Genomic DNA, 13,677 nt, shown 5'->3' on the forward strand with positions numbered 1-13,677 from the left:
TGAGACAATTCTTCAGGAATTTGTTTATTAATCGTTCATTCATTCATTCATTCCCTTTGTGTACTGCTAAATTTCTCAAGGACCCCTAGCAGCTTATAATTATAAATCAACAATTAAAACACCTACAGTAAAGCAATAAACAACAATAAACCAATTAAAACACCCATGCCCAAATTAATATAATAAATATTATATATATTTTTTAAAAAATCAGATCATAAAAATAACATTGCTGGCTCTCTCATTAATCAAAATAATAAATAATCGATGGCAACAGCAGGCTAACTGCCAAACACTACCTAGAAGCGTTTGGTTTTAACAAATTTTGTAGCAGAAGACGCAAGACTCATTGCAACAGAGGCATTAACACCACCACTGCAATCATTATGGATTATTAGGGACAGTTTCACAAACATATGAAGTGATAGCACCACTTTATACTGCACTGGTGAGACCATACTTGGAATAATGTGTCCACTGCTGGTCACCGTGAGACAAAAAAAGATGTGGAGACTCTAGAAAGAGTGCAGAGAAGAGCAACAAGAATGATCATGGGACTGAAATCTAAAACATACGAAGAACGGTTGCAGGAACTGGGTATGTCTAGCTTAATGAAAAGAAGGACTAGGAGTGACATGATAGCAGTGTTCCAATATCTCAGGGGCTGCCACAAAGAAGAAATGATTAACCTATTCTCCAAAGCATCGGAAGGCAGGACAAGAAGCAATGGATGGAAACTAATCAAGGGGAGAGAGAACCAGCCTAGAAATAATTGCAGGAACTCGGTATGTCTACTCTAATGAAGAGAAGAACTAGGGATGACATGATAGCAGTCTTCCAATACTTGAAAGGATGCCATAGAGAACAGGGGGTTGACCTATTCTCCAAAGCACCTCGGGACAGGATAAGAAATAACAGGTGGAAGATCATTAAAGAGAGATCCAACCTAGAACTGGAAGTGGAACAGTTGTGGGTGCTGGAAGTATTCAATAAGAGACCGGACAACGATTTGTCCAGAATGGTATACGGCAGGGGTGTCAAACTCAATTTCATTGAGGGCCACATCAGGGTTGTGTTTGACCTCGGGAAGGGGGGGACAGGGGTTGTGGCCTGCTCGACATCACTAGTGTCGGGGGCGCCTGTGGTGGCCCGAGCGCTCTGCCAGCAAAAACGGGCTCCCAAGCTCCATTTTCGGCTGCAACGGCCTTCTGCGACCCTCTAAATTTGGGGAGTGGGAGACATTTCTGCGTAGAGGATTACTGAAAAGAAAAGGTTTGGGGGTATGATAAAATACCCCCAAACAAAATACCAAAATACCAAAATACCAAAATCTGAAACAGAGAAAATCAACCAAGCTGGACAAAAATGCCTGTTTCTTACCAGAACTTGCAGTTCTATTGGGTTGACAGCCAATAGTTAGAGGGTAGTCCGCCATATCCATCCAAAATGAACTAATGGAGAGAATCCCTTTATTTCTCATGATAATAATCCTATTATAATGACATCCTCAAAAGCCTTCCAGGCCTCGGGGTGGAAATAAATATTTGCACTAAATTAGGGGTCTCCAAACTTGGCAACTTTAAGATCTGTGGACTTCCAACTGGTTGGGGAATTCTGGGAGTTGAAGTCCACAAGTCTTAAAGTTGCCAGGTTTGGAGACCCTTTGACTGTATAATATTCTAATGGATCATTAATTGTTCGCACCCAGATATCCAATCCAAACCAGGGACAGACCTGAGGGGACAGGAGGCTATTTCCAGAAAAGATCTCAAGAAACCAATGTCCAGGGTGAGGGGTTTTTTTCTAAGAGACCAAACAACACTCAGGACTTTCTGAATGTACTTTCGATTGGTTCAAAAGTCACGTTTCTTCAAACAGGAAATGTATTCAAAATATAAACAAAACCTTAATACAGGAGGCTTGTTATCCGAGGGTTATCTTTACTTTTTAAAACCTTTCCTGAAGTGATTTCTGGGCCAACAAGTTGTTGTTGACTCTTAGTGACCACATAGATTTTTTTGCATGATGATCTGTCCCCAACCTGGTTCTTCAAATTTTCCAATGGTTGACTCATTCCCATGTTCTCTTTGTGAACATTTCCTATTGCTCTACAGAACAGCTCACTCTTTCAGCAGATTTTTGCTAGTAAACTAGTTGATTATTTGGAAAATTCTTCCTCCTGCAAAAGTCCACCTTAAATCTGCTCTCCAGCCTTTAATTCCACAACTTCTACTCTGTTTTAAAAAGAGATTTTTTTTAATTAGTAAAAATTGAGTGGTTTGTACTTTTATGTATGTGCTTTTCATTTTCATTTTTCATTTTATTAAATTTGTATACCGCCCTACTCCCGAAGGACTCAGGGCGGTGAACAGTCTGCTTGAGACAGACATGTTGATTCAAATGCCTGCTCTAATGTTCTTATGTGAATTTGTAATAATAGAGATATAAATTGTTCTTTCAATTTTTTTACAAATATATGTGAATAGTTCTTAAGGTGTTTTTCACTTTTATGTCAGAAAATAAAATAGATGGTTAAAAAGCTTACTCAGTTTATGAGAACAGATAGAATGAGAATTAGAATTCTTTATTGACCAAGTGTGATTGGACACACAAGGAATTTGTCTTTGGTGCATATGCTCTCAGTGTAAATGTAAATGTAAAATGAATATTACTTCAAGACCGATATCTCTATTTAGAGTATATCTAATTTCTTCATGTAAAACAGAGAGGTATTTTTAATGGAAGGACAAACCCGTAGATTTTCTTTAGCTAAATTATGGCTATAATAGGAAGGTGGGGATTTAAATTGCCTGACTTTTCAGTTTTACTTGGGACTTCAATTCCTCCATGGAATACAAATAGATTTTTTTAAAGAAGAAGCACCACTATGGACACAGGCAGAAAGTTGTGGTTGGGGCCTGGCTCCATTCTAAACCATTGCTCTATTTTACTTCCTGCATTAAAAGCTTCGAGGAACATTTCAGAAGATGCTAGGATGGGGGGAAAGGGGGGGGGAACCGTTTGACCTTTATTCTCATATTAAACATTACAGATAATTGATTAGCTGAATCGCAAGTCAAAGGCAAAGAGAGGTTTTCAAATTAGATCTTATTGCCAATCACGTTTTTCAACCATTTGAGCTATAATAGGAAGAATATGAATTGCCTAAAGCTGCAAAATGACAGTACGGTACAGGTAGTCCTTGACTTACAACCACAATTAGGAGGAGAATTTTGGTTGTCAAGCAAGGCATTTGTTAAGTGAGTCCAGCCCAGTTTTATGCCCTTTTTTGCCACGGTTGCTAAGCAAATCACTGCAGTTGTTAAGTGAATCCCACGGCCATTAAGCAAATCTAGTTTCCCCCACTGACTTTCTTTACTGGAAGCCACCTGGGAAAGTCACAAATGGTGATCATTCGCTGATGCAATGGTCCTTAAGTGTGACAACAAAGCCACTTTTTTTTTTCAAAGTCCCATAACTTTGAATGGTCACAGAATGAATGGTTGTAAATCGAGGACTGCCTGTAATGTAGGATAACCCATTGCCACTGCCAAAAAAAAAATAAAAATCTGTTAAGATCCAGAAAATCCAGATGTATAGCTCTGTAGAGTTCCATAGAATGAAAATGTGATCAAGTCTCTTAATCTGGAAGGCCACTTCTGCTAAAGCCAACCACACAGATCTTCATCTCAGAAAATATTGCATGACTGGAACAAAATAAATCACCAACCACAGTTATAAAACCGATCTGGAACCCGGCTGATTTCACAATGAACCAGGGCTTAACTTCTCTAAATGGTGTTTCTAAATAATATTCCAGTAGAATACCTTGCTGTTCAAAATCAGCTGACCCGCGTAATTTTAATATGAAAAGTAAAAACAAGTCCTGCAGTTAACATTCTTATCTTGACACAAACGCAGAAAGACACGGGGGAAAGCAAGGCCGCCGGAGGTACATAAAGGCCCCATTGTAGCAGCCCACTGAATTGGAAATGACTCGTAAGCCTAATGAAACAAAACTTTTGGCAGGAAAACAGAATGAAAGGAATGAGACAATAAAAAGGCAGGAACAAAGGCAGCTGAGTTGTTTCAGCTTAAGAAAATAAGCTCACTTTGTTGTTGGGAAAAGCCAAAGCCGGATTAGGATAAACCAGTGACTAAGCAGAAGTCTTCACATCTAATTACACCACTCATCATACATATATAAAGTCTAAATTGCAAGTCTCCAGAAACTCCAAGTCCGAGTTACTTTCAGCAGAGTTTTGGAAAAGCACGCAGGGCATTGAAAGACTACCTCCCATTTTATTAGAAAAGGATTTGGATTTTACCTACGTGCGCATAATAAATCCATTATATTTCCCAAGAGGAATTTTGCAAAAATCTAAGTACTCTCTGGAGATTCCCAAACTCGTTGCAAAAGGACCTTGACACACCCATGCACACCAGTGGTGGGTTTCAAAATTTTTTACTACCAGTTCTGTGGGTCTTAGTCTTTCTTTAGTCTTTATTTGATTTATATACCGCCCTACTCCCGAAGGACTCAGGGCGGTGAACAGCCAAACAATAAAATACATAAATACAAAATTTAAAAAACAGAATAAAACCGAATTAAACAAACTTGGCCCAGACAGATTTAAAACACCCCAATCATTTAAAAGCAGATCAAAATTTACGTATTAAAAGAGAAAAAGGGGAAAAAGATTAGGCCAGACCCGCCTGGTGGAATAAAAAAGTCTTGAGAGCGGTGTAGCTTGGTGGGAGTGGCGTGGCTTGGTGGACGTGGCTTGATGGCATGGCAGGAGAAGGATACTGTAAAATCTCCATTCCCTCCCCAATCCAGGGGAAGGATACTGCAAAATCCCCATTTCCTCCCGATCAGCTGGGACTCGGGAGGCAGAGAATAGATGGGGACGGGGCCAGTCAGAATTTTTACTACCGGTTCTCCAAACTACTCAAAATTTCCGCTACTGGTTCTCCAGAACTGGTCAGAACCTGCTGAAACCACCTCTGATGCACAAGCACACGCACACATGCACACTCTCGAGACTAGAGCAGTGAAAACTCATGTCCTTTGCTTGGGAAGGGGAAACTGCTTAAGAGCCCTGAAGGCAGAGACCGTAATACGCCAAAAATTTGACTTTCTTGGGCTTCAACTAAGCTATGGATGGAATCCCTAAGGAAATTCCAGAGAGCAAGGAGGTGCTTCTTTTTTCAGATTCACATCTAGCAATGATGAGTGTGCCCCTCACATGTAGTTTAACAGCCCTCCTTTTAATAAGACGCAATTAATTCCCTGACAATGAGAACAATTAATCACTGGAACGGCTCACCTTCAGAAGTGGTGGGTGCTCCAGCAATGGAGATTTCTAAGAAGAGATTGGACAAATGTTTCTCCAGAATGGAATAAGACCATGATGGCAAACTTATGCACGCCTGCCCGAAGTGGCATGCAGAGCCATGTTGCCTGGCACGCATGGCATCACCTGTTCCTCTTCTGGGTTTTTGGCATGCATGTGGGCGTGACGATCAGCTGGCTTTTTTGCATGCGGCAGTGTGGGAAACTAGAAGAGCTGGTCTTCCATTTTCCTGCGTGAGCATGCACACGAGCCAGCAGATCCGTCATGTGCGCATGCGTGCCAGAAACCCGGAAGAGTAGCTGCCTGAAACCGGAAGTTCAGTAGCTGAAACCGGAAGTTCATTTTCACGCGCGTGCATGCTCCCTGGGCAGCTCCTCATCCGGGTTGTGGCCCAGACAAGCACACACGAATGCGCACGCTCCCTTTTCGGCACTCAGTGACGATAAGGTTGGCCATCACTGTTATAGGATCTCCTGCTGTAACAGAGGATTGGACTAGAAAACCTCCAAGGCCCCTTTCATCTCTGTTATTCTGTTAAAGTTATATTAAATGCTTTACGATTGTGTGAAAAAATAACCAGTCAACGAAGGGAGAACTTTCTGTCAGGCTCTATAACTTTTAACTACTCCAGCCTATAAAAATTGCAGGTGGCACAAATCAACTTACAATTTCTCTCTCACAGGGGAGAGAAATGTTACCACAAACACAAGCAGGCATCGTCTAAAGGCAAAATTTCCCTGGGATTAATATCTTTATTCATGTGCGCGTCTAAACTTAATCAGATGCACGTCCACACAGAAGAAAGCCACATTAATATCAGTGGGACTGACTCCCAGGTGTGTATATTGTTCTGCGGCATAAATCATCTGATAGTCAGCAATTTATGAACTAAGGTTGGAGCACCTGGATGGCAGCCATCATTTTAGATTTTAGTTATTTTATTAAATGTATATTATATTTGAGAGCTGCGTGAAAGTTGGAGATGAAGAAGAGAGCCTATTCGTTTGGGTTTTCTTGGCTTTTGGGTATCGATTTTTTTTTTTAAAAAAAGGAATAACTGGATTTTTCAAGAAAAGGAGCCTTCGAACATTGAGGAAGAAAGGGAAAAATCAAGGGGGCACCAAAACTATCTTTATTGACTCAGCACGAAACCACCAGATGGCAAAACAAAACGGATCCCTCAAGGGTGCACGCGAGAAGCACAGAAACATGCATGCATCAAAACTGTTATTAACTTCAAAACTAGACGGAGGAGTTTGGCAGATTTGACAATAACTAAGGAAGAAGCATTCAAAACCCTGACACAATCCTCTAATAAAGGGCTCAGCAGGCTGTAAACATCACCCTGTCAGAATCGGGAGATTATCATCGGAAAAAAATAAAATAAAATGAACGGTTAGCAAAACAACTATCAATCTAACACAATATCTATTAAGAAGTTTCCCCCGCCACAAACAAAAAGGTAGATTCAAAACAAGGCTTTCAGAGACGACGTCCAAATGTGGAAGCTTGTTCGGTAAAAATACCACGGAAATGGGCGATCAACGCACAAATGCAGCAGTAGTGGGTTCCACTTACCTTTGCTACTGGTTCGGAACTGTGAGTGCGCGTATGTGCTCGCTTCGCTCACACATGGCACTTCTGCGCATGCGCAGAGCATCCGTGATGACGTCCATGCGGGTGGGCGGAGCCTCCCGCTGCCGCCACTACCGGTTCACTTGAACCAGGGCGAACCGGTAGAAACCCACCACTGAAGCGCAGACTGGAAAGTCTAAGGCAGGATTGATGGCACTTCTGTGTCACAGGTACCGACCAACTCATAGGTTGGTCCTCGACTTGCAACCATTTGTTTAGCAACCATTCAAAGTTACGATACTGGAAAAAGTGACTTGTGACCGGCGCTTGCGCTTAACTAGTCGTTGCAATCGTGATCGCGGCCACGCGATCGAAATGTGGGTGCTTGGCAACCAGCATGAATTTACACGGTCCCAGGGTCATGTGATCGCCATTTGTGACCTTCCCAGCTGGGTTCCAACAGGCAAAGTCAATGGAGAAAGCTGCATTTGCTTAATAACCATGTGCTTCACTTAACAACTGCAAAGAATTGCTTAATAATAACCGTGGCAAAAAAAAAGATCATAAATTCAGGCGAAACTCTCTTAACCCACCTTGTTTAGCAACAGAAATTTGGTTCCCATTGTGGTTGTAAGTCGAGGACTACCTGCAAATCAATATTCCTAGAATGAGGTGGTCCTTCGTAATGTCGATGTTCCGACTTCCCTTGGGGGGGAGGGGCGGGCTGAAATCAAGGGTGGGTCAACACTATCCATCCAAAATGCTACCACCTTACCATTCCAATAACACGGAGCAAAATATTACAACTATTTCCTGCACAAGCCCAATGCGTTTAACATGAGCCATGCCAAAACCATGATGGAATGTAAAATACAATTTCTCTGTAGAAATCTATCATATTGTCAAATGTAGAAAAAAGGAGGAGAACCAGCAGACAGGAGGTGGGACTCAATTACAGAAACAATGGGGGGGGGTGCATCTTTGGAAGACCTGAAGGGCCAAGTTGGAGACACATCATGTAGACCAGCGTTCTTCAAACTTGGCAACTTTTAAGATGTGTGGACTTCAACTCCCAGGATCCCCAGTCAGATTTCTTGAGAGTTGAAGTGTTACAGATCTTAAAGCAGGGGTGAAATCCAGCAGGTTCTGACAGGTTCTGGAGAACCGGTAGCAGAAATTTTGAGTAGTTCGGAGAACTGGCAAATGCCACCTCTGGCTGGCCCCAGAGTGGGGTGGGAATGGGGATTTTACAGTATCCTTCCCCTGCCATGCCCACCATGCCCACAGAACCAGTAGTAAAAAAATTTGGATTTCACCAGTGTCTTAAAGTTACTAAGTTAGGAAAAACACTGATCTAGAAAACAAAGCTATCGATGTGGTCTCCAACTTTTGGCACGTGGACATAATCAAAATGCAATTGTTCTTCTGTCACACTGGCAGAGAGGATCTTTGGCATAGGACAGCAGCCCCAAAATCCATCACCTCTGACAAACATGGAGAAGGCCTCCAACCCGAGTGGACAAAAGCTGGAGAAATGCTCATTGACTGGCCTCTTATTGTTTTGGATTTTGTTAGAACGGTTCAAAGGAGGCAGGGCATCAAGATAATATTATATTGTCTTATCAGCAGCTATTGCACGCCTTAAAAATAAAAGAAGGAAAAGGTTGGAACATAACCCATGCAGCTTATCAGTTGAACCTGAGGTTTGTTGGATAAGATCCCCAGAAAAGAAGAAAATATCAGATTTCTCTGAGGAACAGCATCTCCAATGGAGCTAGTGAAACAATAGGATACAAGGAGATACGTATGCCCGTCCATCTGTCTGACATGCAGTGTAATATCTATCCCTTGAAAGAAACACCACAGAAGGAAATTCAATTCTATATATAGAGTACCAAAACCAAGCATACCCTAAGAGTAATTGGCAGCCACTGACCATGCCGGTGATGGACTTAAGTCACCAACTTCACGCAAATAAAAGCCAGGAAGTTCAACAGGTGGAGACATTTGGAATTTGCAGAGGGCAAGAGTTGTGTGCAAAGGTTTCAAAAGGTCGGGGGTCAAGACTGAGAGATGGGCAGCAAAGCCCCAGGTTCACGCAGGGGATGCATATATATATACACATCTCTGTATGGACAAAGGCCCACTTTACCACTAAGGCCGCTGACATAAGAATCTTAAATCAGGGGAAATGATCACATCGGTGTGCTTAACGTGGGCACATCCTAAGACATAACCAGGTGCAAGTCTGACCCACAGACATTCCCAGAGATACACAAATTAATTCTGAGAGAGAACAAGCTTCCAAGGAATCCAGATCATAAAAAGTCATTAAAAAAAAAAAAAGAAAGTGTTCTTTTGTGTTCAACCCCATCAGACCTTACCTTGCCAAACTGTTCGAAGTACTGCTTTACGTCTTCCACTACCGTATTAGCTGATAATCCACCTACAAATATTTTCTTTGTTCTTGTGACCATCTGTAAAACAAAGTTCAAAAAAGAGGGGAAAGGGTATTATTCCAGATTATCCCAAAACAAGGTCTGCAAAAACAGGTATATTTTTCCAAGGCTATGCTTAATCCCGTTAACAACAATTCATCCCCTCTGCGGAAAAGGCATATATAGGACTGGGATGGGCAACTATGGTCCTGTTATGTATGAACTGTGGACTTCAATTCCCAGAATTCCTAAACCAGCCGGCATGGCTACTTCAGGAATTCTGGGAGTTAAAGTCCACAGGTCCTAAAGGTGCCAGTTGCCCACTTCTTGATTTAGGACATTCAGTTCAATTCAAAGAGATACTATTTGGTTAACAGTCTTTGATGGTAAGATTTGGGCATTCCAATCCCACGGCCCATTTTCTTTTAATACAGGTTTTCATTCTTGAAGCAGTTTCACTGGCATGCCTCCCACCCCCCAGTTCAACATGGCTTGTAGCGTGACCACAGCAAGTTCAAACTAAGTCTCCCATGCAGGTTTCCTTCTGAGACTTCCTTCCTTGCTAGTCCAGCCCTCCACCACGACGGTCAGGATGCTATGTGTCAAGTAATATTTCTAGGCTTCAGATACCTGGAGCTAAATAAAATGCATTTTAATGCACTTAGATCCTCTTAGAGCCAATCCTGTGGCTTAAGGAGCTCATTTCAAAAACTGGATTACATATATATATATTTATTTATTAGTTTGATTTATATGCAGCCATTCTCCGGAGACTCAGGGCGGCTTACAATGTTTTTAAGCAATAGCCTTCATACTTTTATATACCTGCTTAGTAGGGCTTTTGGCCCCCCCTAAGCAGTGTTCTATTTTATAGTCAGCTTATTGCCCCCACAAATACTGAGTCAACCTTGAGCCTGATGAGAATTGAACTCGCAGTAATTGCAGGCAGCTGGCAGCTAAATACTACTTTAACAGTAGTTTAGTCCACTGCACCACCAGGCTCCCAATATTTTCCTTTTTCTCCCTCAGCTCCCAACAAATTATATGGATAGGGTCAAGTTGGGAAGACCCCATGCATAACCCAAACATATCCAATCATCTTCTTAACTTGAAGATGGGGAGGGGGGCTTCAGAAACAGCCCCATCATAACACGATGCAACTGTAAATGCAGAAAACATATGGGAATGGACCACTTGTGTCTCGCGAGACGGGTTGAGACAATTCTTTGTTGTATTTTCTGACACCCACAGAAGCTCGTGATTTAATCACACCATACACCTCAGGCGATGGTGTGCCATCTTTGTTCCCCCTCATCATGTTATGCTAATGAAATGAACTTGAATCTGGCTTGCAGTTGTTGTTTTTTTGATTAAACAGGCATCTGCACCCCAGTCTCCAATCCATATTTGATACACCAGCCTTTGCATCTTTGGCAAAAGGTTGCTCAACTCTGTGCAGAATGGGGACAAAAAGTTGTGTTACTATGCTGTCATGGGTTCTTTTCAGGATATCCAGATCAATGGGCTCCAAAACCCCACAGATCTCTAGGCAACAAACAAAGGACCAGAATGCAGAATGTAGAACAATATACTTGGAAGGGACCTTGGAGGTCTTCTAGTCCAACCTCCTGTTCAAGCCTGAGACCCTATACCATTCCAGATCAATGCCTGTCCAATCTCTTCTGAAAAACCTCCAGTGATGGAGCACCCACAACTTCTGGAAGCAAGCCATCCTGCTGATTAATTGTTCTTACCCTCAGAAATTTCTCCTTAGTTCTAATTTGGTTTTTCCTTTGATAGGTTTCCACCAGGGGTGGGTTCTAATTTTTTTTACTACCGGTTCTGTGGGCGTGGCTTATTTTGTGGGCATGGCTTGATGGCCATGTGACAATTCTTTAGGATTTAGCAGAGGTACTGGTCTACCAGGCTTTTAACTGCTTGCAGAGCTGTACCGGTCTACTCATTTGTTTTTGGAGGCCCTGGTCTACTCATTTGTTTTTGGAAGTACCAGTCTACTCATTCGTTTTAGAAGGCACGGGCCTACCACCACACTGCCTTTTAACACTGATCAGCTGTAGGGCGGCCCTTTGAAGCCCTGCAGCAAGAGTTTAAACAGTTTTTTTCCTTCTAGCCAATCAGCTGGGACTCGGGAGGCAGCAATAGATTGGGGGTGGGGCCAAATAAAAGGTAAGACTAACATGGGGGGGCGGGGGGGAGGGCCCAGCTCCCGAACAAAGAGAACCGGTTCGGTGACGTCATATCGTTACCACTACCGGCTTGGCCGAACCGGGAGGAACCCACCACTGGTTTCCGCCCATTACTTCTTGTCCTGCCCTCGGGTGCTTTGGAGAATAGCTTGACTCTGTCTGCTTTGTGGCAGCCTCTTAGATACTGGAACACTGCTATCAGATCACCCCCTAGTCCTTCCTTTCGTTGAACTAGACATAAGCACTCCAAGAGTAGTACTCACTGCACACTACTCCACTTTTTCCCAGGTTTACTACAGCTCATGCTGTTGCTGCTCTTCCACTCTTCCTCCTTGTGAGTTGTATTGCTAGAGAACAGTATCTCTTACTGTTTGCCTTGGCAACTTTAAGACTTGTGGACTTCAAAACTCTGGCTGAGGAATTCTGGGAGTTGAAGTCCACAAACCTTAAGATGGCCGAGGTTGGAGATTTCTGCCATAGGGTGCTTCAGGCTTTATTTCCATAAAGGACCACAAACCACCTGCCCTCTCAGTCCATCACCACCACACCCAGCTGCCTCTCTGCTCAGCCTTTATAGCCACCAGTTGCTCTGCTGGTGAAAGAAAGGTCTTAAAGGGACAGGGCAATAGCAGCCCAGGTACTGGCTATTTTGCAGGCAGCTTGCCCTCTCACATATGCATACCACCAGCCTGCTGTAGTAGGCCTTTGCTCTCCAAATGAACTCTACTACAATTTCGGACAAACTCAAGGCCTATGAGATTTGCAGATGAATGCAACTGGTTTATGTGCCAGAGTGGGGCTTTTGGTTTTTGGTTTTTGGTTTTTATTAAATTTGTATACCGCCCTACTCCCGAAGGACTCAGGGCGGTGAACAGCCATAAAATAAAACATATAAATACAAAATTTAAAATAGAGATAAAACAGATTAAATAAATTTGGCTGAACCATATTTAAAACCCCAATAATTTAAAACCAAATTTAAAATTCCCATTTAAAAGAGGAAAAGTTTAGGTCAGGCCGGCTTGCTGGAATAGGAACGTCTTAAGCGTGCGACGGAAGGTACGCAGATCCGGAATCCTCCGTATCTCGGGGGGGGAGCTCGTTCCAGATAGTAGGTGCCCCCACAGAGAAGGCTCTCCCCCTGGGGGCCGCCAGTCGACATTGTTTGGCCGACGGCACCCGGAGGAGCCCCTCTCTATGGGAGCTTACTGGTCGGTGGGAGGCTATTGGTGGTAGCAGGCGGTCCCGTAAATAACCAGGTCCTAAGCCATGGACTAAGTTATTGTATGCGCTTTCAGATCACAAGAAGAATAGAGGGGATGATGAGGCTGAGCCCGAGGGGGGCATCAAACACATCATCAGTCTCGAGTCCCTTTGCACCCACAAAATATCTAAATCCAGCCCACCTTGAATTCCATTGACCCTTATCTACCACCAATCTGCTTTGACTGTCAGTAGTTCAGATTCAGATTCAGATTATTGTTAGTATGCAATAAACCTGTATTAATTTGAACTGCCTTGACTCCTGATTTCCCGTGCTTGACACAAAAGAATGGAAGGTCAAAGTGGGAAGCGGGTCAAGCAGAAAACTAGAACAAGGAAAAGAGTGCCAATCCTTCCCCTACAGGTAATCCTCGACTTACGACCCTAATGGAGTCTGCCTATCATGGTTGTAAGCCCTGATGGTTGTAAAAACAGGTCACTCACGTGATATGACGTGATTTTACAAGCTTTTTTTACAGCGGTCATTAACTGAGTTTTGTGCTTGTTAAGTGAACCAACGGCTCATGTGGATGCAGTTTTCGGCAAATCGAAAAGCAAATGCCAGTTTTCGACAAAACCATCATAAAATGTGGCCATATAACCATGGGGTGCTGCAAAAGGTTTGTAATCATGCCCCAGTTGCCGAGAATCCGAAGTTCAGTCACATGACCAAAGGGGCAACCGTTGGAACTTCAAATCTGAGTTGTTAGTAGGTCCGATCTAATTTCAAAAGGTTGCTAAGCAACCCATCGTAAGTCAAGAACCACCTGTGGTACTAGTTTTATGTTTGGAGGATTGTTTTTGTTGTTGCCGTTGTTAACCTAATCAAACCTGCCA

The 13,677-nt window shown here is 42.9% G+C and overlaps 1 protein-coding gene across 6 annotated transcripts in view; it reads right to left on the reverse strand.

Moving 5' to 3' along the window:
* Positions 1-13,677, reverse strand: part of MSI2 (musashi RNA binding protein 2) — a 648,294-nt gene that overhangs the window by 438,054 nt on the left and 196,563 nt on the right. For all 6 annotated transcript variants that reach the window (XM_070932033.1, XM_070932032.1, XM_070932030.1 and 3 more), the window contains exon 6: positions 9,317-9,409. In XM_070932033.1, the coding sequence (XP_070788134.1) occupies positions 9,317-9,409 (93 nt within the window). The remainder of the gene's footprint in view (positions 1-9,316; positions 9,410-13,677) is intronic.

Source organism: Pituophis catenifer, unplaced genomic scaffold, assembly GCF_029215685.1.
Source record: "Pituophis catenifer annectens isolate HBS135680 unplaced genomic scaffold, rPitCat1.0.hap2 SCAF_1, whole genome shotgun sequence".
Classification (NCBI taxonomy): Eukaryota; Metazoa; Chordata; class Lepidosauria; order Squamata; family Colubridae; genus Pituophis; species Pituophis catenifer.